General features: G+C 48.5%; 1 protein-coding gene across 2 annotated transcripts in view; it reads right to left on the bottom strand.

Moving 5' to 3' along the window:
* Positions 1–14,414: 14,414 nt before the first annotated feature.
* ANGPT4 (angiopoietin 4) overlaps positions 14,415–23,928 on the bottom strand; it is a 50,712-nt gene continuing 41,198 nt past the window's right edge. For both annotated transcript variants that reach the window (XM_036924810.2, XM_036924809.2), the window contains one exon: positions 14,415–23,254. In XM_036924810.2, the coding sequence (XP_036780705.2) occupies positions 23,094–23,254 (161 nt within the window). In that variant the 3' untranslated portion in view covers positions 14,415–23,093. The remainder of the gene's footprint in view (positions 23,255–23,928) is intronic.

Raw genomic sequence — 23,928 nt, 5'->3', positions numbered from 1 at the left:
GTGACCTAGATAAACTGTTCACTGCTCTGCTCCTTGGTTTTCCCGGCTGCGCTGTGAGGTATTGTGGCCTATAGGTAGGTTCTGCATTTGGAAAGGAAGACTCCAGGCTGTGCAGGGGACAACCTATCTGGGCAGAAGGGGCTGGGCCCCATTCCTGTCCCTTCTGGGGATGAAAATAACCTAGCCCCTAGGCTGGCCCCTACCCTCACTGTAGCATCCAGCTGGAGCCAAGGGAGATCTGCCTGGAGCCTGCCAACCTGGCACTTGGCTGGGACCGAGGCTGCCTGACAGCTGGCCCAGCAGCACTGGGAGGGTGTTAAGGGCAAATCAGGCCTGTTGGATGCCCTCAGTCTCCACCTATCCCTCCTCCATCGGTGTCCACTGGCGGGATAAATCCCTTAATCCTCTGCATGCCTGCAGCCTCTGCAGCTTGCAGAGCTCTTTCTTGGTCTGTGTCTAATTTCAACCTGCATAGTAGCTGTTACCAGTGGGGACACTGAGGCTCAAGAAAGGACCACTGCCTCACTGGGGGTTACACAGCTGGGATGTAGTGTAATTACTATTGAACCCACGTCTGGCCCAGTCCTGCCCTGTGTGTGTGTGTATGTGTGTAAGTATTTAAAAATGTAATTAGTTGCTAGTAGTTAAGCATTTAAACCACTGGAAGAATCACATACACAAACCAACTGATAAACATCTATGAGGCTCCAAGCACCTACTGTGTGTCTAGCATGGAACAAAGTGCTCCCAGGGGAACTCATTCCTGGGAGTGGGTACCATTGCCACCCCCTCCAACAGTCTCAGAAAGGTGAAGCCTCATGCCCAAAGTCACACAGCTGGTGGGGGTGAGGGAGGGCAGCGAGTCGAGGTGGCTGAGACCTCAGCACTCACCCCTCCCTGAGACTCAGTGGCATTTATATAGGCAGATGTGTCACTTACTGTCTGAGTCTTTGTGTCCCTCTTGGTGAAATGGGGCGGGGCAGTGGTGAAGGAGATGCTCTGCCCTGGCTCAGAGACAATGGGGGCCCTGTCCCAGTCCACTGCCACATCCCAGGAACATGGGCTCAGTAGGGCCAAAGCTCCTGAGTTCTCATAAGAATCAGTATCTCAAAAAACAGTGTGTTATTTTCTCACTGTTTAAATGTGGGTAAGTAACTATTTAAATGTAAAAACACCCCCCTACAAAGTGTGTAATGTTATTTATTATGCCATTGTTTGTAATAGCAAACAACTGGAAATATCCATCAATGAGAGGTAGTTACATCAACTCCAGTGCAGCTGCACAAATGGAATCCCATGCAAAAGGTGCCCCACATGCACTTAATATGGAAGGGCAAGACCACTGGTTTGGTGAACAAAGCCACATGTGGAACAGCATGCACAGTGTGCTACTGTTTGTGGAAACCGGGCTATGTTTCCAGACACTCTTGTACTGGCATAAAATCCCCCTGGCAAGTTACATAGGGAACTCCTGTTGCCTGTGGGGGAGCCTCCTAGTTGGAGCCAGGGGTTGGAGGGACACTCCCTTCTTACATTTTGTACCTTTTGAATTTTGAACCAGGTGAATGTATTATCTTTGTGGAAAAGCAAAAATAAATGTAAAGAAAGTGAAATAAAGCAGACAACAAGAAGTCTAAAGTAGACAGACAGACAGACATGAGGCCTGTAGGCCCAGTCGGCTCCACCAGGGCTCTGGGGCGACCGCAGGCTACATTCTGAACTCTGCCCAGTTTGGTTTTGTGGCTCCACCCTCCATGGTGATATTTTGGTTTCCACATGCACAGCACCCATGGAAAAGCCCAGCCAATGGGCCTCAGGTTCTGGGCTGGGCCGCCTGCCAAGGTTAGTGGTGGGCATGACACAGGCCTAGGAACAGCGTCATCCAAATGCCTGAGTGATGGTGCAGCCCTGGGTGGAATGATGATGCTTCCCACGGTCTCACAAGCCTTTCCATTCTGGTGTTTGTCTGGCAGCCTCCAGGAGGGTATATGGATGCTTCAAAACAGCTGTCGCCATCAACTGGCTCTGATCCTTCAGGAGCTGAACTCATCCATCCCTCCCTCCACCCAACCATCCAATATTCATTAAGCACCTACTATGTGCTAAATAGTCTTCTAGGTACTAAAGATACAGCAGAAATCAAAAAGAAAAAAAGGCACACAAATAAAATTTCCTGCTCTTGGGGTGCTAACATTACAGTGGGGAGACAGGCAATACATACGAGAGAGTGGAAATGCTGTGCAGAAAAATGAAGCAGTGAAGGGCGGCAGGGACTCTGGGTTTCTCCTTTTTATTGTGGTGTAAGTGATACACAGTAAGGTCTACCCATTTTAGGGATATGTTTAATGAGTTTTGACAGTTGTAGACATCTGTGTATCCACCACTACAGACAAGTTAGCAATCTCCATCACCCCATGGAGTCTCTGCATGCCCCTCCCCACTCCCACCCCATTCTCATCTGGGAAACTACTGGGCAGTTTTCCTTCACAGTAGACTCGATTTGTGTTTCCTGGAGTTCATACAAATGAAATCTGGCTTCTTTCATTCAGTATCATACATGTGCAATTCATCCGTGTTGTTGAGTGTTCTTCCCTTCTTAGAGCTGAGGAACAGTCCGTGTCCCATGTCTTGCTTATTTATCCAGACTGCTGATGAACAGCCGGGTCATTTCCACTTTTTGGTTATTATTACAGATAAAGTTGCTATGAACATTTGTGTACAACTCCTTGTGTGCACATATATTTTCATTTCTCTTGGGCAAATGTCTAGGAATGGAATTGCTGGGCCTAGTAGTACATGTATATTTAACTTTATTAGAAGTGGGGAGTGTGCTTTTAAACAGGATGGTCAGGGCAGGCTTCACTGACTGGGTGACATTTCAGCAGAGACCGGGAGGTAAGGGGAGCCTCGTGGATGTCCGTGGGCAGGAGTGTTCTGGGCAGAGGGAACGGGGCAGGGGCATGCCTGGTGTGTTTGAGGAACAGCATGGAGGCCAGTATGGCAGGAGTGGGGTGAGTGAGGGGGAGAGGGCTGGATGGTGCAGGGCCTGTAGGTTACGGTGAGGACACATAGGAGGGTTCTGGGCAGAGGTGGGACAGGATCAGACCCCTCTTCCCTCAAGGCTGCCAAGCAGGGCAGCGAGGGAGGAAGCAGGGAAGCCAGCGAGGAGGCTGCTGCCACAGTCCTGGTGGGAGATGAAGGAGCTGGACCAGGATGGAGGGGTGGAGGCTGTGGGGTGTCAGATTCTGGATCTACTCTGCAGGTGGAGCCAACAGGCAAGGACTGGATGTGGGAGGAGAGGGAAACAGGGACATGAAGATGACTCGAACCTGAGGTAGCCTGCAGGGGTTGAGACTGACCCCCAGCCAGCAGCCATCAAGGAGATGTGCAACTCAGACCAGAAACCACCAGAACTGAACTTTGCTGACCACCGGAATGACCCTGAGCCACCACAAAGGAACACAGTGCAGCTGACAGCTCCATCTCAGCCTGCTGAGACCCAGAGCAGAGAACCCAGCTATGCCGTGCCCTGACTGCTGACCGATAGAAACCGGCAGATTATTGTTTTCAGTCACAAAGTTGTAATAAACTTTTGCTCAGCAATAGATGACTAATACAGGCATCCTAGAATCCTACAATGTCAGAGCTAACAGGATTCTTAGCAGCCATTGAGTCCAACCTCTTCATGCACAGATGGGGAAACTGTGTCCCAGAGAGCTGGCAGGACTTGAACCCTGGTTCCCGCAGGGAGGCAATGTCAGGCAGAAGCTGTCCCAGCCCTAGAAGTCCTGCGAGGCCCAGCTTCTCGTCTCCCGGGAGGCTGCAGTACCAGCCCCTCTGCCAGCTCCTCCTCTGTTGGGGCCTCTGGCCACCTACTGAATACCGTCAGCTCCCAGGGCAGCAAGCTCAGGCAGGCTCTCCCCGGGCCGGGCCAGGTGCGTAGGAGTAGAGCCCTCGCCCCACAGCAGAGCAGAGCCCCCGGGTGCAGGAGCCAGGCCCGAATCTGGGACTTCAGAGGAGAGGGACAAAGTGCAGGCATAGGTCAAAGGGACCCTGGATGGGATCTCAGATGTACTCACCTGTTGTAGGACCCTGGTTAAGGGATGCCCCTCTGCTGAGCTGCAGCACCCACATCTGTGAAAAAGGAGCAGGCATGCTTTCCTCCAGATGGTCAATGGGCTAAGGCACATGAAATTTTTGGTGGGAGCTCTGTAAAAGTACAAGTGCATTTCCCCAACTGTTTCCTTCATGTGGGCCTCAGTTTCCCCATCTGCTAGATGATCTTGTGCCCTAGATATGTCTTAGGGCCCTTGTAGTTGGCCATTTTAGGGATCAAATTCTGGCTTCTTGCTAGCTGTGTGACCTTGGCTAAGTCACTTAAGCTCCCTGAACTCCAGTTTTCTCACCTGTAAAATGGGACTATTAATAATACCGTTACATGAGAGATGCAGGTCAGGTAGCTAGTTGAATGCCTCAAAAAAAAATGCCAGCTGATTTTATGACTGACATTATCATTCTGAGGGTATGACCTAGAATGTAGCTGCTGGAAGAGGCAGCAGGACAGAACTTCCAAGGGAGCGAAGTTTGGTTTACTTGGAGATACATGTTTGTGGGATGGGCCAGAGCCAGCATTTCTGGGAAACAAATTAGTTCTTTACCTCCAACCTTCTGGCTCTGCGCCTATCTAGAGCCACGCCCCAAGTGTCACTGTTTATAAATAGTAAGTCCACAGGAAGGTTTTAGGAAACAAAAATATGCATTTCTTTCTGTTCTGTTTATGGAACTGCCTGTAAGGGGATGGCAATAGCTTTGTGCAAATGGCTGGGGTGGGAATGTGTGTTTCTATCATTATGGTATCCCCACCAGCCACGTCTGAATTATGCATGCTGTCCTCTGAGCATAGCTGATTTCTCTGGTGGTGACAGACACCTGAATGCAGGCTAGGCCGGCAAAGTCTCTTCTGGGAATTCGAAACTTGAATGGAGGGCACACAGGCAGAGACTGGCTGGAGATGCATTCCTGGCCAGTTGTCTAGAGAGCACAGCCATAGGCTCTGCCACTGAGCCTCCAGGTGTCTCTGAGGAGTATTCATGCTGGAGTCTGTCTTCCCCCATCCTGGGAATCCCTTCCCATAAATCCCCCTTGGGCTCCTTGGTTAGTCACTTTCTAGTGTTTGCCATCCACCTCCCCTTGGCTGATGTGACTGGGGGAACAGAGCACTGTTGGGGGTTGAGGGCAGACTGTGGGATGGAGCAGTGGCCCCTCTGGTCCGTGCAGGCAACTGTGGGGTGTTTCTGTGCAGAAAGAGCACTGGACTTAAAAGTTCGATTCTCCGTGACTTACTGGCAATGTGACCTTAGGCAAAGACTTAGCCTCTCTGTGTGGTCCACTGGGATGGAACCAGGGGGTCCTCAATGAGCAGATGGGGAGACTGAGGACCACAGAGAGGAGGGACTTTACATAAAGCCACACAGCAGGTTTAAGACAGATCCTGGAGGGCTGCCGAGTCCCCCTAATCCTGGCCCTAAACAGGGGCAATTCCTGGAGTTGGGAGCATGTCTCTAGTTAGTAGCAGAACCTGTTTCCCCCATATCAAGCTTGGGTCCCCAAGCAAGTCACAGATTACAAATTCCTTTCCCAACCAATTGTCACATTTGGCCTGGCAACAGTATTAATATCCCACTCAGGGGCTGAGCAAACTGAGCCCAGAGAATGTCAGGGACTTGTCCAAGGTCACACCACAAATTCATGGCAGACTGGGGTCTGAGTCACATTTGAAATGCCTGTGCCTTTTGCTCCAAATCAGTGTTTCCCAAGGTGATATCTGGGGATGTACTGGGGATGGTGGTAAATGAGTTCGCCATAAGGATTTTTAAATTTTTTGCTTTCGTTTTGATGATAACCCTAAAAAAGTACCTCGGATGTATCATGAATCATCTGCATGACTATAAGTGAGCCCTGCTTGAGATTTATTTGGTCTTGGAATGACACTGGCACCAAAGAACAGCATTTATTGAAAATAGCATTTACATGGGCCAGGCACTGTGCTTTGCCAACATCAAGTATTATTCATTTCGCCATCATAACAACCCTCCCTATACGATAGGGACTGTTAACATCCTCATTTCATGGCTCAGGATGTTGAGGCACAGAGAGGTTAACTAACTTGCAATAAGGTCACACAGTGAGTAAGGGCTGTAGCCAAGGTTTGAACCCAGGCTGACTCCAGGAACTGTGGTCTTGACCACTATGCTTTACCACTGTATCCAGCTCTGGGTGATGAGGAAAGGGCAGAGGGTGCCTTGATGTGTACAGATGAATTCCTGGTAAGTGAAGCCCAAATCATGCAGGAGTAGAGGCTGGGAAGGAAGTTTTACTGTGAACATAGAGCTGAGTCGAGGGAAAATAAAGTTCGTGCTCGGACTTGGGTTGACCTATGTGACAAACTCGGAAGAAACAGCATGGTTGATTGTCCCCCATTCACACTGCTAGTGGCAATTCAGGTCTAGTGAAGCAACATCATCCATGTCACTAAAGTAATGTTAGTGATGCCAGGGCAGTATCCTTAGTAGTCAGGGCCACAGGCTTAAGAGCCATGATTTCCGAGTTCAAATCCATCTTCCTCCTTGCCTAGTCTTCAGACTGTGGGCAAGTCACTCAACCTCTCTGAGCCTGTTTTTCTCATTTCCAAAATGGAATTATAATATCATATGAAAGCCTGCCAGTTGACTATGCAATTCCTTCCTCTCCATTTTCTTTGTTGATCAAACCCTAATTTTATTCCTGGTTGCAAAGTATGCACCTAAAAGACTACATTCCCAACCTGTCATGGCTATTCCCAGCATGGCTATTGGTGGCCAAGAAGTGGAAGTTGTTAGGTGAATTTTCTGGAAAATAGCCTTAGGAAACACTCATGTAGCTGGGAGGAAAGCCAATTTGCCCTTCTTTCTCTTTTTTTTCCTATATGGGACTCAGGCATTATGGCTGGAGCCTCAGCAGCTATCTTGGATCAAGATGTGATTTTGAGAATGAAGCTGCATGAACTAGAAGGAGCCTGAGACAATGATAACATCATAGAGACCACCAGCTCCAGTCTGGATTGATATTTCCAGACTTCTTTTTAAAAATAAACTTTTTCAATTTACAGAATTATTGCAAAGGTAATACAGAGTTTCTATATACCCCACACCCAGTTTCCCCTATTATTAACATCTTATATTAGTATGATATACTTGGCCTATTTAATGAACACATATCATTGTATTACTATAAACTAAAAGGTCCACACTTCATTCAGATTTCCTCAGTTTTTCCTAAATATACGTTTTCTGTTCTGGGGTTCCATCCAGGATACTACATTACATTTAGTAGTCATGTTTTCTTGGCCATCTTTTGGCTATGTCAGTTTCTCAGAGTTTCCTTATTTTTATGACCTTGACAGTTTAAGGAGTACTGGTCAAGTATTGGTAACTGATACGATTTTTCTTATAATTAGAACAGGGTAATGTGTTTTAGGAGGAAACTACAGACGTAAAAGTAGCACCCTCTTCACGTTTACTCAGAGGTAGATACTGTCAACATGCCTCACCAGTGTGGATGTGAACTATGATCACTATCAGGTTCAACATTCTAAAGTTACTCTTTTTTCTCTTTCCATGCTGTGCTCTTCAGAATAAGGTCACTATGTGCAGCCCACACTTAAGGAGCGGGGAGTTATGTTTCCCTCCTTAAAGGTGGAGTATCTACATAAATTACTTGAATTCTTCTGCATGGAAGAATTATTTCTCCTCATTATTTATTTTTCCTACTTATTTATTCAATCATTTATTTGAATGATATTCAAATATCCATATTTGAATATATCTATATTCCAGTATGGACTCATGGATATTTATTTTGGTTTTTGAGTTATAATCTTTTTTTTTTTCTCAAATTGTTCCACCTTTGGCCATTGGGAGCTCTTTCAGTTGGCTCGCCAGGCTTCTTGATGTGAATCCAAGTAGATATTTTGCAACAATGGTCTCAAATTCCTCTCATTCCTGTAAGCTCACCCCTTTGCAATGTGACTCTGCAGCTTCCCTCATCAAGACCTGAATCTCCTTCTCCATCCCCAGAATCTGGGCTGGACCATGTGACTTGCTTCAGTCAATGGAAACAGGCCAACTCTTGGAAAGGGCTGGGTGTGGGGCTTGCTGCAGTAGGGACTCTGAGACCACCATGTGAGTAAGCCTGGGCTAGCCCGCTGGAGGATGAGAGGCCAAGTGACTCAGTTACCTCCTACCCTTGCCTAGAACCAGACAACAGCCATGTTAGTGAGGCCTTTGACCACAAGTGACTGCAGATGGACGATGACCCTGAGACAAGCTATCCCCACAGAACCCAGTCCAAGCTGCCAACCCACAGAGTACTGGGCAAATCAATGGTTAGTTTCAGCTAGTAAACTGAGGGGTGGTTACACAAGCCACTTTCTTTTTAAGTCTGTGTTTAATTTTTCTGTTACATGAAATCAAACCCAATCCTAAATGGACACAGATTTCATTTTACAGGGAGGTTGTGAGAACTGAATGAGAGAGGCAGGGACATATGTATAACTGACTGGGTGGACTAATAATAACATAATAATAGTAGTTACTAGTATTAGTTTTATAGTGTGCTAGTATTTAATTTGTAGTTTCACTTAAAAAATTGTTTGAGCATTATAAACTTAAGGAGCTGAGATCTCATTTTATAAATGTACACAAATAAATTATTTTCTGTCCATGCCCTCCAGCCCAAGACCTCCAGGAGCACACTGTAGGTAAACAAGCTGGGTTTGTTACTCATTGCAGCGAGAGCGAATGCATGCCAGGGGGAGCCCTAGCTCAGTAAGGGGGTATTAGATAAGGCTTATTATAGGACTTGGGCTGTGTTGAGTGATTTTAGGGGAGTTTAAGGAAGTGGGATTCTTCTCTAGATTGGGTGTTGACAGGAAGCAGGAGTAATTAATTATATGGTTGGGATCTTGATAAATCTTCCCTAGAGAGAAGGGAGACTGGAGCCAGGCTAAAGCTGTAAGTGGTAAAGAAGCAGCAGTCATTTTATTAGCCAGACAGGGGGATGCGTGGTCATTTTTGTGGCTTGGAAATGTTCAGGCTTTGTGTTTGGAGTGACCTTGTTTCGGTCTTGATTCATCCGTCACAGAGTGCCTTGTCTGCGCTTGTGTTCTTTGTGCTTGCATTCACCAGAACATCAGCTGGAGCCTGTGAGTGTCAGGCTGGCTGACTGCCACCTGGGCCAGCTCCTGGATGGCACTCCTGCTCTTCTCTCCTCAGTTTAAGTCAACTCTGGTGGGGCTGGGGGGATTCCCTCTCTCTAAAGATCTCCAGATATTACTCAGGTTGAAGCAAAAACCTCATTCCTGCTCAAACTGGGCAGGCAATTTCAGGTACTTTTCTTCTCCCAGAAGTTTTTCTTTTCCATTTAGATATTATATTAACAATATATTAACTATATAATTATAGTATTAGTTTTACATAAATGGATTATATAACTAATAAGATATAGCAATAATAATAATATTTATCCAGCACTTTTATGTACCAGGTGCTGTTCTAAGCATTTTATATGTAATTCATTAAAGGATTCTTAACCTGGGAAATACTAGGGGCCGAGATGGAATTTCTCTTCACTCACCTTTAATTAAATTCAGCACTTCCCTTCAATTACGAATGTAAGTCACAAGCCCCAGTACTAGCAGCAATGCCTAGAACTTGGTCACTTAGAAACCATAGCTACTTTCCTGTTCCATTACAGTGGTTAGGGATAGCTCAAAATACTGTTAACCACTCATTATTACTTTGAAATCTCAGTACTTACTAGACCTACCACTAGATCTTATTTAAGTGTTAAAAAAGAAGCATACATGTTTCTATATCAAAACTGTGTTCTTCACAGATATTTTGATGACCAGGTTTTTAATATAATTTGTTTCCTTTGTAATGCAATGCATTCTATTTCAAGCATTTGAAAACACCATTCTGAGAAAGGTTCCACTAGATGCCACAGGGATCCATGGCACAGCACATGTGAAGAGCCCCATGCGCTGATCCAACGCCAGCGACCCCATGAGCGTGTCTTATTACTGGCTTCTTACAGAGGCGGCATGAGGCCCAGCGACGGTGCCTAGTCTGCTTAAGGCCTCACAAAAGTGAGGGGTTGTGCATTATGAAATCTGTCAGCTGGTTTTACAGCCCATGGGCTGCTGTGGGCTTGTTCTCTGTATTATCCATATGCATGAACACCCCAAGGTGGGTAGCAGGCTCCTGGATGTGTGTGTGTCTGTTTCTATGTGTGTAACATGTATGTGTAGAAAAGGGAACCACAAATACCTGTCCATCCTGTCTGACTTCTGGGGTCACTTTGTTTAACAGCCTCCCCACATCCCTTGGGCCCTGAGGGATGAAGGGCTGGGCTGGGGGAGGATGGAGGCCCAGGCAGGGGTGAAGGAGCAACCTGTGGAGAGGGGTAGGAGGGCACCTATAGCCCCAGGGCTCAGCCTCTGGCCTGAAGTTAGTCCTGGGACCTGGGACAGCTTGGGTGCAGGGTTGTCTGGGGAACAGGGAATACAGATTCCACAGTGAGCCCTTCCCTGGGGACTTGGGACTGAGGATATCTGGGACTGCCGTCGCTGCCCCAGGCTGCCTGTGGGGAGCCATAAGGGAAAACCGCACTCCGCTGCTCCCCTGCTCCCTGTCTCTGCTCAAACGGCTTCAGGGCTGGTGCCACACATGCGGGCTTTCCCCCCATCAAGTCTGCCACACCAGCCATATGTCCTACGACTCAGCTCAGACACTGTCTACCTGGGGTCAGCATCAGATCCCACAAGACGGCCCTCCCTCCCCTCAGACACCAGTCTCAAGTTCAGGTTGTCACCTGTGCTTCCCGAGCCCGGTGGAAGAACTGCACCGGGCAAGGCGTGGGGGAGGGGCGCAGATCTCCTGCACACTCTGGGTGCACCGCCCTCCCGGCACCTCTCTGTTCACCAGCGCAGATGCTCTCCAAACCTCATCCTTTTGGGTTTTTATGGAGGCTTCCTTACATAAGCATGGCTGATTACATCATCAGCCTCTGGAGATCAATGCAACCTGTAGTCTGCCTCCCCTTCCCGGAGTCGGGGGTGGGTGTGGGTGTGGGTGAAGCTGAGAGTCTAATCCTGGTTGGTTCCCAGGCAACCAGCTCCCATCCTTAGGGGTTTCCAATAGTCGCTTCATTGACAAAAACTCAGGTGAATAAAAAGATATTCCTTTCTCCTTTACGGCTCTGCAGCATTTTCAGGAACCAATGACAAGAGACCAAATATGATAAAAGATACTCTCATTGTTCTTATTGCTCAGGAAATTCCAGGGGCTTAGGAGCTGTGAGCCAGAAAATACAGAAGAATACAGAAGACCAAATCTGTATATTTCTTACTATAATCACAATTTCACAGGAGCCTAATACAGCCTGCCTCCTACCTACCTGGGGGTCCTGGATTCTGTAGCCTGAAGGGAGGGAGTCCCCAGAGGGGTGTTGGGATGTGGGCCTTCTGAGCCAGAGAGCTAAAGGCTCCTCCCACCACACGGCCCCTGGGACAGGAGTTCCCAAATGGGTGCCTTTGGTAGCAACTCCTGTCTCCCTCTCTGCTTCCCAGGTGTGCCTCAATATGTCTTTCTAAAAATGCCAAGTCTGGTTAATTGTTTTCTTCCCCAAGGTTAAGTGATGTCAATAAAAATAATACATATGTGGCACGTGGATTATTTGTGGTCCTCATCTGCTAATCCTCCTCTGTGCCACACAGAATCAATTATTAATACTTTGTGATGTGCTTTATAAGAAACAGAGACAAAATGGAAAAATCAAGGCAAGTCACTTTATCTCACTTTAAAGAACAGGAACAATTACTTGCTGAGCTGTGAAGATTAAATGAAATCTATTTCCTCGTTTATAAGGAATATCTATGTCTGGTCCATGCTATGTCTGAGGAACTTTAGGCACAAAGAGAAAATAATTACTTGTATCTTATCTAATGTCTAATTTAGTATTTTTAAAAAACAGTTTTATTTAAGTAAAACTGACATGCAATAAACTGCACATATTTAAAGTGAACCACTTGGTAAGTTTTAACATATGTATACACTCATGAAACCATCGCCGTAGTCAAGATAATGAACACATCCATCATTCATAAACATTTCCACCTGTCAATCAGAGTATGGTGTTGACTCAGAGCAAGGGCTCTGGGAGCTGTTATTTGTCTGTGATTTTCAGAAAAGATGAGAACAGTTGTCTGGTGTCTGTCACCATATCATAGCTCAGTTGCTAAGCCTGGATAGACCTGGGCATCCTCCGTTGACTTCCAAAACCCTTCAGAGCTGTGCTTTTGTGCCATATGGGCTTCTTTAAGCTATAGGAGACAGAAACCCAACTCAGAGTTGCTTGACAAAAACAGAACTTTTACTGGTTCAAGGAGCTGAACGGTTCACGGTGACACTGGCATCAGCTTGATTCAAGCCTCCGGACATCCTCTCTAGATGCCTGCCTTTTCCTTGGTGCTCTCGCACGGCGGACTCTTCAGGGAAGCAAGATGGGGGCAGCAGTTCCAGGCAACGTGGGAGATGAAGCTGGGAAGGGAGGGAGGGGTCAGCCCCTACTCTGGGGTTTTCTTCTTTACTCTGGAGTCAGGCGGCAGGGGGCAGCCCTGGGAGGGGGTTTTTGAGCATGAGAATGATCTGATTAGAGCTCTGAGAAGATCAACACCAGCCGCGGCACAGAGCCAGATGGGTAATTAAAAAGAAAATATCCTTTCTTTAAAAAGCCTTTCTTTTTTTTTTTGAAAGATTCACAATAGGTTTAGCACCAGGCAGCATTCTGGGCTTTTTTTGGATCTCATATCTTCCCACAAGTCCCTGGGAAAAAATATATCAGTTAAGATTTTAAGTCTCAAACAACAGTGGCTTCAATAAGATTAAGTTTGTTTCTCTCTTGTTTAAGGTGGTCCAGGGCTGGGTGGCAGCTCCACGATCAAAAGAAATCCAGGCTTCTTTTATTGTTCTGTCTTACCAGCCCAGTTAGTGGCTTCGATCCTCAAGCTTACCTCATGGTCCAAGCTGCTGGTGCTCCTATCATCACACCTGCATGCCTCAGGTAAAAGGAAAAGGGGAGGGCAAAGTGGTCCATCTCCTGTTTGGGTCAGTTTCCCATTTTCCTGACATGACATCTCTTCTTACATCATTGCCCAGAATCTGGTCACATGCCATGCCTTAGTATCAAAGGAGTCTGGGAAATGTGACCTTTATCTGGGCACATACCATCCAAAATGGAGTGTATGTGTGTTTTTAAAAGGCTGTACATTGTTTGACACTGTTCTCATTGAGAGGTGGGGTCTGTGGCACCCCCTCCCTGAATCTTGGCCAGGGCTCTGTGACTGCTTTGACCAGCAGAATAGGGTGGAAATGATGCTTTTATAATGTGAGTTCCCATGTTAGGTTATAAAAGGCCATGCAGTTTCTGTCTGTTTGGCTTGAAACCAGGACTGGCTTCGTGGGCATATGACTCCTTAAGTTGCACAGAGCTTTGTATTCAGAAGGGTCCTTCACTTGTTTTGATGCTCTGCTGTCTTGAAATTCTTAATGATTGCATCTTTGAACTTGTGTTTTGTAAGTGAACTCTGGTAGGGCAATAGCACATGTGTCTATGCAAAGGATGCATGTGCCCCATTTCCTTGCCACCCTATTAATACATGTGTTTGTGATGGCTGCTACACAGCTTCCATTACACATTTCCCTGTATGTAGGGTCCCATGCTTGGAAGGACTCCTCTCTTGTTTTAACTCTGCTGTTACATCTTGGAATTCTTAATTTTATCTTTGAACTTGTATATTGGAAGTGAAGTCCAAGGGGACAATAGGTCATGCATGTGAGTAGAAGACATACATGCAGTTTGGGTGTCCACCGCTCACATAGTGTTTATAATGCCCCATGAGCACAGAACTCTGATGAACCCGCACAGCACAGACAGCAGCAAGACTCAAAGTAAGTTCAAGGTGAGCATGTGATATCTATGATTGAGTAGGCAGAGGCACAACTCCAGGAGGCCATCATTTCTGTTTGATCCAGAAGTTCTTTTGGTCACAGAAGAAAGACAATGGTATTCTAAGAAACACAGACAACCAAGGAAACTTATATCCTTCTTATTTGTGTTGCCTTTCTGTTAGCCAACCTCTTACACCAAAAGTGATGACACAGAAGGAAAGGGAAAGACAGGGTGCCCTTTCAGCCGTCCTTTCTCATCAGCAAGCAGGAAGTAGAGAGTGCTGGTAGAATATGTGGCTGTCAAGAAATGAAATAAGAGCAATTTATCTCTATTATCCTGGTAAGAATGAAATACGCACACATGTATGAGTTGTGAACCACTCATGTAATTTTGGTGATTCCACATATGAGTTAAATGCTCTACATTAAAGTGGTCATTGCACAGTATAAAGATTAATGGGAAAATTCACGCAAATAAGTTCCAATTTTAACTTTTCTTTACTTATAACAACATGAAGAAGTAAATAAAAACAGCATGACAAGTTGAGAGAGAGACCGTAGCAGAAGGAAAAAGCTTTGTACTTCAGTACTCCCTCTGGTTCCTTTTCTCCTTACTTTTTGCTCAAGGGGCCCCACATTTTCATTTTGCACCGAGCCTTGCAAATTATGATGCTCGCCCTGTTTGAGAGGCTTGCTCTCAGATTATTGCCTTTCAGTCACCATGTTGTGAGGAAGCCCAAGCCATACGGAAAGGGCATGTGTAGGTGTCCCACCCAAGCCCAGCCTTTGAGTCCTCCCAGCCCAGGTGAAAGAAATAAAGCCTCCAGGCAATTCTATTCCCACTGCTTCCAGCCATTTCCCAGCCCCAGCCAACTTCCAGACACCTCCATCCATCTGGGTCTTCCAGCTGAGACTCAACTCTCACGGAGCAGAGACATGCCATTCCCACGATGGGCTGTCTGAATTCCTGACCTACAGAATCTATGGGCAAAATAAATTACATAGTTGTTGTTTTTTGCTACTGAGATTGGGGTAGTTTGATATGCAAAAATAAATGTACCATGGTTTATTTGTTTGGGTTGGTTCCAATCTGTTGTTGATACAGATGAAGCTGCAATGAATAACTATGGCACATACATTGTGTATATTCAGGGCAAGATTCCTAGAAATGAGGATTACTGTGTTAAAGGGCAAATGCATATATCATTTTTTTTAGCTCCTGTCAAATTCCTCCCTAAACCCTTATTTTTCCCCAAATAGTTTTCTTTGTGTTTACAGTATATTTGTAACACGTACAACTTTCCTCCCAATATCCCTACCTACATATGGAGAAAGTTATGTGGAGAAAAATGCACAAATAAAGGTATAGCTTGAGGAATTCTCACAAACTGAACATGTGTGTGTAACCCTCACAGAGGTCAAGGAAAAAACAGTCTAGCATCCTAAAAGCTGTCCTAGTGTCCCTTCACTGTGAATACTCCCTTCAATGGTATGAGTTTTCCATTATTTATCCATTTTCCTCTTGACGTTTCCAGTTAGGGGCTAATATATTCTAAATTTCTTGGTTTCTGTTGTGTCATCAGAACCTGTTGCACACATGCCAGGTTTGTTAGCAACTCCTTTACCTTTCTGTTGGGTTACTGTTCTCAAACTAGGCTCCTGTGGAATGAGGGGTCCTTTCCCAAATGACAGGAGAAAACAAATGCATGGCTTGGCTTCTCTCAGTTTAAAATTTTCCCTCAAACCTCTGAGGTCCACTCCCACATGTCTGTTACCAAGTTTCTGTGGTGACAAATGTTCAAGAAACAGGAAATAATGGGAAAACCCAGAAAAGCCATATACTGTTATATTTAGAATAACAGTAGTATTGTTTATGGAGCAGGTTTTTCATGTCGGGATAGGTGTCTCATGTACAGTAGAGAGATTTTCCCTAATGCCTTGGCAAAATAGGAATCAATCCCTATTTCATAGGGAGTGAGCACCCAGGTTCTGAGAGGGGAAGCAACTCAAGGCCACACACTCACATGGGAGGATGGGAAAGACCTCAGGCTCTGGGCTACCCCATGGCACTAGCTTCCTGCTGCTTAGACTGCATCTTCTTGTGTCCTGTTCTCAGTCTGGCACCCAAAGCCCTGCCTACCTTAGGTCTTCACCAAATCTCTGGTTTCTTCTTCCTGAATGCGCTGAAGCTTTACTTTGGACCAGCCCCTGGGTCTTTGCATGTACTGTTCCCTTTTCCTGGAACCTCTTTCCTCTTCACCTTATGTCCTCCTCATCCTGCACAGATGCCCTCCCTGTCTAGGTTGGTGTCCTTGCTCCAACAGCATTGCAAATTCCCCCATCATATTCATTGTATTTTTAGTTTTTGTTTAATTCCTACTGAATTTCTGCCTCCTTCTGCCCACTTCAGACAGTAAGCACCCTAAAGCAGGGATCAGTCTGTCTTGTTCATGGCTGAGTACCCATGGCCTAACACCTTGCCGGCACATAGTAGGTACTCAATAATTATTTGTTGAGGGAAGGGACCATCTGATTTGAGTCTCCCAGCAAGCCTGCGAAGCAAGCAGGGCTGGGCTGCTCACTCCTATTTTATGGGTAAGGAGAGTGAGGCCCTGAAAGGGGAGGCACTGGTTCAGTCTTCCGATCTGTGGCCATAGCCAGACTGTGGTCTTGACACCTCTCCCAGACACCAAAGGTCAGGTGAAGGCTGAAGGAGGGGACCTCAGCCAGCCAGGGGGCTTCCAGGCTTCCCAGATTAGAATCAACAGGTGTGGCCTGTCCCTGCCCCTCCCTGCTTCACAGCAGGGAGACCAGAGAGGTTGACACTGAAGAAAGCTAAGTCCCACTCAGACGACTGCGGGTGGCAGGCCTGTGGCCAGGTGTTCTGAAGCCAGGGCAGGGCAGTCAGGAGGTCAGAAACAGGAAAGAAGGTCCTGGCCCTGCCCCAGGAGGGTCTAAAGGGGACCATGGGCATTTATCTGCCTATGTGTTTCAAGTACTGGCCAGCATGAACTTGGCAATTGCTTATGTATTTATTTTCCTCTAGCCTTGGTCCCAGGGAGTGTACGATCAAGTTGAAGCATGCTCTGGAGCAGGTGATTTGGGTCCAAAGCCATTTCCATAACTTCATGCTGTCTGACTTTGGCAAGGTGACTTTACTTCTCTGGGCCTCAGTTTTCCCATCCATTGAAAGGGGATGGTAATAGTACTTACCCCATAGGGCCATTACAGGGCTTCCATGGATAGCCTCAGGGAAGTTCTTCACGTGGTGCCCGACACAGAGAAATAACTGGGGATAACATCACAGAGAGTGGACTGCCTACAGGCCCTGTCCTAGGGGCCTTACAATTTTCTGAGCCCTCACAGGGATTTTGGAGGCTTCAGCATTATCCTTTAATGGGCAGAAGTGGGACTTGGATCCAGCTCTCAGGAGAGCCAGAGGGCTGAACCAATCCACCATGTTACTTAGAGCAGCTACTGCGTGCTAGACCCTGTGCTCTGTGCCACAGGGACATACAGGTCAAGTGGAAAATGGGCAGTTCTTCCAGAACAACCAACTGGCTTCTGGGACCCTTCTCCAGAAGGAATGCTTCAGGTCCGAAGCCTCTGAACTCCAGTTTAAGAACAGAGCTGAGGTGGAGCTAGGGGAAGGCTGAGCTTGCGGGTGAGGAGCCCTGGTTGCAGGCTGAGTACAAGGTACTGGGAGCTGACATGCCTGTAGGCCAGAAGGGAGCAGACCTGGGGCTGGGGCTCTATTGGGATGCTGCTGGGATCTTCTAGGCAGAAGACGGGGCTAGGGAGAGAGAGCAGGTGCTGGAGGGGAAGCAGTGCTGTGTCCTGTTCCCCTTGCTGCCCGTAGAAAATGTGGAAAATGGCAGCTGCTGTTAATCATGGCAGAGCCACCCACCAGCCATCGACTGCTCAACTCCAGACTTACATGGAAGAGAAATATTTAACCTACTGAGTTTTGGGGTCTTTTTGCTACAGCAGCTTAGCCTGTATCCTGTTACTGTGTGACCTTAGGCAAGGCACTTTACTTCTCTGAGCCTCAGTTTCCACATCCATAAAATGGGGGTAATGATAGAACCTAGTAGGATTCAAGGATGGTGCAGGTAGGCCTGGCAGTGAGGAGGGGTACTCAATGCCCGGTATTCCTACCAGCTCCTCCTGGCTGGCCTCTTGTAGGAGACCTTTCAAACTCCCCACTCAACCTGAGGGCAGGCCCCAGGATTTCTCTTCCTCCTTCTGAACCCCACAATGACACCCAGCTTGGGCAGTGGACACAACAAGTCCCTTGACCCAGATTTATACAAATAACAGGATCTGGATGATTCTCAGAGTGATCCCACTCTTACATTTTACAGATTGGGAAAATGAGGTCTAGAGAGAGACAGGAATTTGCCCCAGCTCCACAGAGGCTCAGACAGAGTGGTGCCTGGATCCAGACCTTGGTGGGCATTGGGGTGGGGAGTCCATCTCTGATGTAGGTGCTCGGAGGGCACATTCTCCCACCACTCTTCTGTGTTTGCTGTGCTCCAGCTACATTGGCCTCCTGGTAGTTCCTAGTGACCACCTCAGGGCCTTTGCACTTGCTGTTCCATCTAGTGGGCCTGTTCTTCCCACAGCTCTTCCCTGGATGCTGCTTTCTCACCTTATTGGCCCTCAATTTAGGTATACCTCTTCAGAGGGGGTTTTCCTGATCACCCTCTGTTGGACCCTCTGTAATCTCTTCTCTCTATCTCATGTCTTCTTCCTTCATTTGCAATATATTAGTTTCTTAATTTGGTTTTTCAATTTTTTAAAAATTGCTTTTGGCCAGTCTCCTCTCTAGCCTGTTAAGCTCTGTGAGTATAGGACCACAGATGTCTGTCTTGTTCACTGTCCCATCCCCATCACCCAGCCAGGCCTTGGCCCAGGCAGGTCCTTAATGCTGACTTGCATGAATGAAAGGATGCAGATGAACAAATACGTGAATGAATGTGCTGGGCCTGGATGTCCACCATGACATTGACTTGCATGACTTCCTTGTGAACTGGATCCAGTCTCCTCATTGTGCATACGTAGAAAGGGAGTGCAAAGAGGTCTCAGGTAGGGCAGGAATGTGTTGGATGTTATTGGATTTCCCTGCCCTCAGGACCCCTGAGAACCTCAGCTGTGCAATCCCATATTAATCTAACACTAGAAAGCAACACATTTATGTTGGACACAGCCTGGACCAGAATCCTGCAGAAGGGCTGTTCCTTCAAAAGTTGCTGATGCTGGTGTTGCCAAGGCAACACTGTTTGCTTTCTGAAGCATCTTTTATGAGAGACGTAAAGGCCCATACAGACACTGGGTGGGAGGAAAACCTGGAAAAAGGGGTCAAATTCTCTAGCTACTGAGACAAACCATCCTAATTCTGGCTGCCCCTTTTCCCCTGCAAGGGCTACTTTGTCCTATGCCCATGCTCATCATTTCTGGAGTGTGCACAGAGAACTCTCTTCCCACTGTGGGAATTGTCTTTGCCAGGAACATGCAGAGATCTCAGGAACAGTGTGTTCTGCCTGGCTGGCTCCATCAAGATCTACAAGGTGCCAGCGGGAAAGGCAGAATGGTCTTGGAGGGCTTTCCAGAAAGCTCCTTCAACCCATGATACAAGTGAAGGGGACACCACTCCTGCATTTTTTTGTGGTTGGTGCCAAGATGCTTCCAGAGAGCTCTGGACAAGGGAGGCAGCTCATAGGTGCAAGCGCACTGGATGTGGTGATTGTCTGTGCTGCCTCATGTTAAACTCCTTCCCTCTCTGAGCTCTATTTCTTCATTGCTAACATGGGGAGAACACTGGTCTGATGCAGGGAGAGGTGACAGGATTTTCTGTAGGAACCTGTAGATGCAGGTGTCCCAGAAGCCAGTTCCCATAAGCAGCGGTCCTCCAGGACACCTGGCCAGGGCCACGACCACACCAGCTATGCCCACTGGAGGCTGTTATGCTACCCAGAGCCTTTCATCTGGTCTTGTCTGCAGCCATTGTGAGTCAAAGTCACCGTCAGAATGGCTTTTAGAAGTCAGCAGGTGGTCCATCCTTATTGCACAGACAGGGAATGGAGGCTCAGAGTGTCAGGGGCTATGCTCCAGGGCAGGGCCAGGACTGCAAACCAGGATTGGACATCTCTGGGCAGGACACAGCTGTGTCCTTGAGAGGTTGGGGCAACTGGCAATGAGCCAGAGGCTGGGGCCAGGCCTTGGGGCAGGAAGGCTGGAGAGGGAGCAGAGATGGAGAGAGGAGAGGTGGGAGTCAGAGAGAGAGAAAAAGTGATCACTGGTTGTTGCCTGCCCAGCACTGCTGCTTCCTGAGACAGCACCTCAGGTTCCCCTGCTAGATCCATGACTTGGATGGGACTGGCCCTGACCCTGGTTCTGAGCATGACCCTATGACCAGATCTGGTCACTGAGAATCACAGTGATAGGTGCAGGGTGGACACAGGGCCAGTCCTGGCTGGAAAGAATCATGCCTTTGCTGGAATCACTGGGTCAGGGGAGCTTTCTGTCTTAGGGGTGTGGAGCTGGGAGGACATGAGCCCAGGCTACTGGAGACATCTGTTAGGAGAGAACCTGACTGAGAATCAAGTCTGCACAGCAGATGCAGGGCTGAGAGATGAAGAGGGACATCGTTTGAGCTCTTAGATCTAACTGCACCTGAATCCACCCGAAGACTTCCTGGTATGTGAGTTAATCCATTCCTTAGGCGAGGGCTTCTATTCCTTGTGCTGGAGAGTCCTGGCATGGAGGAGGAAGGCAGGCAAGAAGGAAGAACGGATATTTAAGAACTGGTGTCCCAGGGTAACCCAAATCAGCTTCTTGGCCTTTTTAAGGGAAACAAGTGCAGACAAGAGATTTGGGCCTTCCCCACACCCAGAGCGGTGTTTCTGCAGGGCTCAGAGCTGTGCCCTCCTCTCCTCTGCAGCACACTGCCAGCCTACAAACTGTAGTACAAAAATAAATGCTTACCTTACCTGGGGCTAGAGAAGGGGTGGCATGCACTGGATGTCGATTTCCTCATCCCTCTCACCTCTTTGGGAACTAACATTTTATTAGGCACCTGCTCCATGCCAGGCTCTGTTAAGAGGCTGACATACATGGTCTCACTGCCACAGTCCAGCAAGAAGGGAGTCCAGCAAGAAGGGAGTATCATCTCCACTTCTCCAGAGAAGACAATTGAGGCCTTGAGAAGCTGAGCCACTGGCCTCAAATTCAAGAGCAGGGTTGGGTCTTTCTTACTCCAAAGTTCTGTCCACAGCACCACTCTGCACACAGTAGGTGCTAAACCAGGGCCTGAGGAGCAAATGCTGTGTAAGGCCATGTGAGCATTTTGGGCAGGAACCTGCCCTCCCTCCCTCCCCTCTTCCTGCCTGAAATGCCCATTAACAACCACATCCTTTGGTTTCCCTGAAGGAGGCCGGCGTTGATGTGCGCTGGGTTTACTCAGAGGGTTGGCTGAGGTGGACCCGGGCCGGGCCAGAGCAGGCTGGGAGAAGGTGTCCTGCCTCCACTGCCCCAGCCTCATCCAGGAGGACATCTCAGGACAGAGGCGCATCCGGCTTGGTCAGTCCTGGCTGGCCCAGGTGTCAGCTAGAGATGACAGGACTGTGGTGGCCTCATCAGGACCGAGGATGGTGATACCGTGATGGGGGTGGGTGGCAGAGGGTCTGTGGCTCCTCTCTTACCTGATCTTCTGAAAGAAGCTCAGAGGAGCCTCTGGTCTCCCGACTCAGGCAGAGGCCCAGTCTCCTCCGCTCCCACCTCCCATGGATGCCCAGCTGCAGTGCCACAGCTGGATGGGGCAGGAGGAGGGCTGGGGTTCCAGCTGGGAGGCAGGAAGGATCTGGACCTGGGAACTGGTGTCCTGGCAGAGAGGCCAGGTGAGCTGGGGTTCCAGGGTGTGCTGAGGGACAGTCCCCAGGTAGAGATCTGGTGTCCTAGGGTCAGAAGGAGCCTGGGAGGACACCAGCTAGCACAGACAGGACACTGAGCCCTAGACCTTCTTCAGGGATGGTGTGTGTCTGCCTTAACCCAGAGTTTCCTTCCAGTTGTTTCCAGAGGCTGTTTGAGGCCATCATTGTAGCCCTTGTAGCCAGAAGTGGTGAGTGCAGGTGGGGGTGGGGGCTGGGCCTCCTCATGACAGTGAGGACCAGCTGTTTCCAAGGGCGTCCACAGCCCTAAGAGATGCTCTGGGATAAATGGGGCCCATTTTCAAATGAGTACATTTGGAGAAGGCTGCCCACTCTAACTCCTTCATGGGCGTTCACAAGGACCACATTTAAGGCTCTGACAAATCCTGCAGCTAAGACAGCCTGTTGACATTGATTTAACCTGGTGTTCCTCTTTCTCACTTGACCATTGTTACTTTTATAGGGGAGCCTGAGTTATTTTTTCTGAAACCATTCTAGGGCATTCTGAGGGCAGAGGAATCCCTCTTAGATCTCCTGGAGCCCTTGAGAGATCAGGTCTGAGCTCCAGATGCTGGGGCCTAGGAGGGGTGGATGGTGTTGGGTGGATATAATGATGCTCATTATGGGGTGGATGCAACCCCTTCAGCCTTGAACAGAAAGTTCAAAGACATCTCAAGGATGAAACAGGAGATGGCCTTCCCACCAAGGGACAGAATCTGGGCCCCCATCTGAGTAGTTGCCTGTTTGAAATACTTTCCCACCTGCCTGAAATCCTGCCATTAGTCCTGTATTCCTCTGAGGGGCCAAATCAAGTTTGTAGCTCATTCAGGGTATTGCAACCCTCAAGCTGGCACATGACCCCTGCAGGAGACAGGAGGAAAGAAGAAAGAGGGATACTGCAGAGGCAGGGACACCAGATGCCCCCCCATTTCACAACTTGAGGGGAAGGAGGAGGCAGCTGACTCTTCTGGCCTCCGGGGTGAGGAGGGCTGGTTCAGGAGACCCAGCGTGTCCAGGACAGGGCCCTGGCACTGTGTCCCGTGTCCTGTGACCAGCTTGTCCAGGCTGCCAAGTCCTGGCTCCTCCTGTGGGTCCAGCCTCCGGGCGCCGCTGCTTGTTAGATGCCCACGGGACGCACCATCATGCGAGTGGCCCGCAGCGAGTAGCTGGGGCCCTGGAAGTAGTGCCAGCGGATGCCGTTGAGCTTGCGCGCGTGGTGGCGAGCCGGGTAGTAGATGCCGTTGAGGTTTGAGAGGCCGCAGGCATCAAACCACCAACCTGGTGGAGGGGAGGGAAACGCTTTGGGAAGGTGGGGGTCCAGCCAGTGGGGTGAGGGCTGCCCCTTACCTCAAAGACCAATCAGGGCTATTGCCTCCTCCAGGAAGCCACTTCCAGAGATGGTGGGGGGCAGGGGATGGGTAGGGGGTGGGAGGGAGACTCTCAGATCCTCTGCTCAGCCTGGGGCCTCTGGAGTGCAGCCCTCTGATGGTCTCTCTGCGTGTCTCTCTCTGATGTCTCTGTCTCTCTCTTTGGCCTCCATTGCCCTGCTTTTCTGGGTCCCTGCCTCACATATTGTGTCCATCTGTCTTTCTGTGGTCTGCATTTCTCTCCATCTCTCTTTCTATACTTCTGGCCCCGTGTAGCTCTCTGTCACCATTGCTCTATGTCTCTGTCAGTCCTGGTGTCTCTCTCATCTCCATTGGTCCCTGTCTCTGTGTCTCAGGAAGTGTCTTCTTCTATCTCTATCTTTGCCACTCTTCCTGTCCCTCACTCATCCCCATCTCTCACTCTCTGACCTCTGTCCCCCCAAGGAACACAGCCCAAGCAACAGTTGTGGGGAGCTGCCCCTCTGCGCTCGTCCTGGTTCCCCCATCCTGGTCCTGCTTGGCCTGGGCGTGGGGACTTCTCAGGTCTGGGGGGGACTGATGGGGCCTTGTGCCTCCCTTAGGTGC

Source organism: Manis pentadactyla, chromosome 5, assembly GCF_030020395.1.
Source record: "Manis pentadactyla isolate mManPen7 chromosome 5, mManPen7.hap1, whole genome shotgun sequence".
Lineage (NCBI taxonomy): Eukaryota > Metazoa > Chordata > Mammalia > Pholidota > Manidae > Manis > Manis pentadactyla.
Note: the sequence above shows the minus strand (reverse complement) of the source record. Positions and strands in the feature narration are given on the sequence as shown.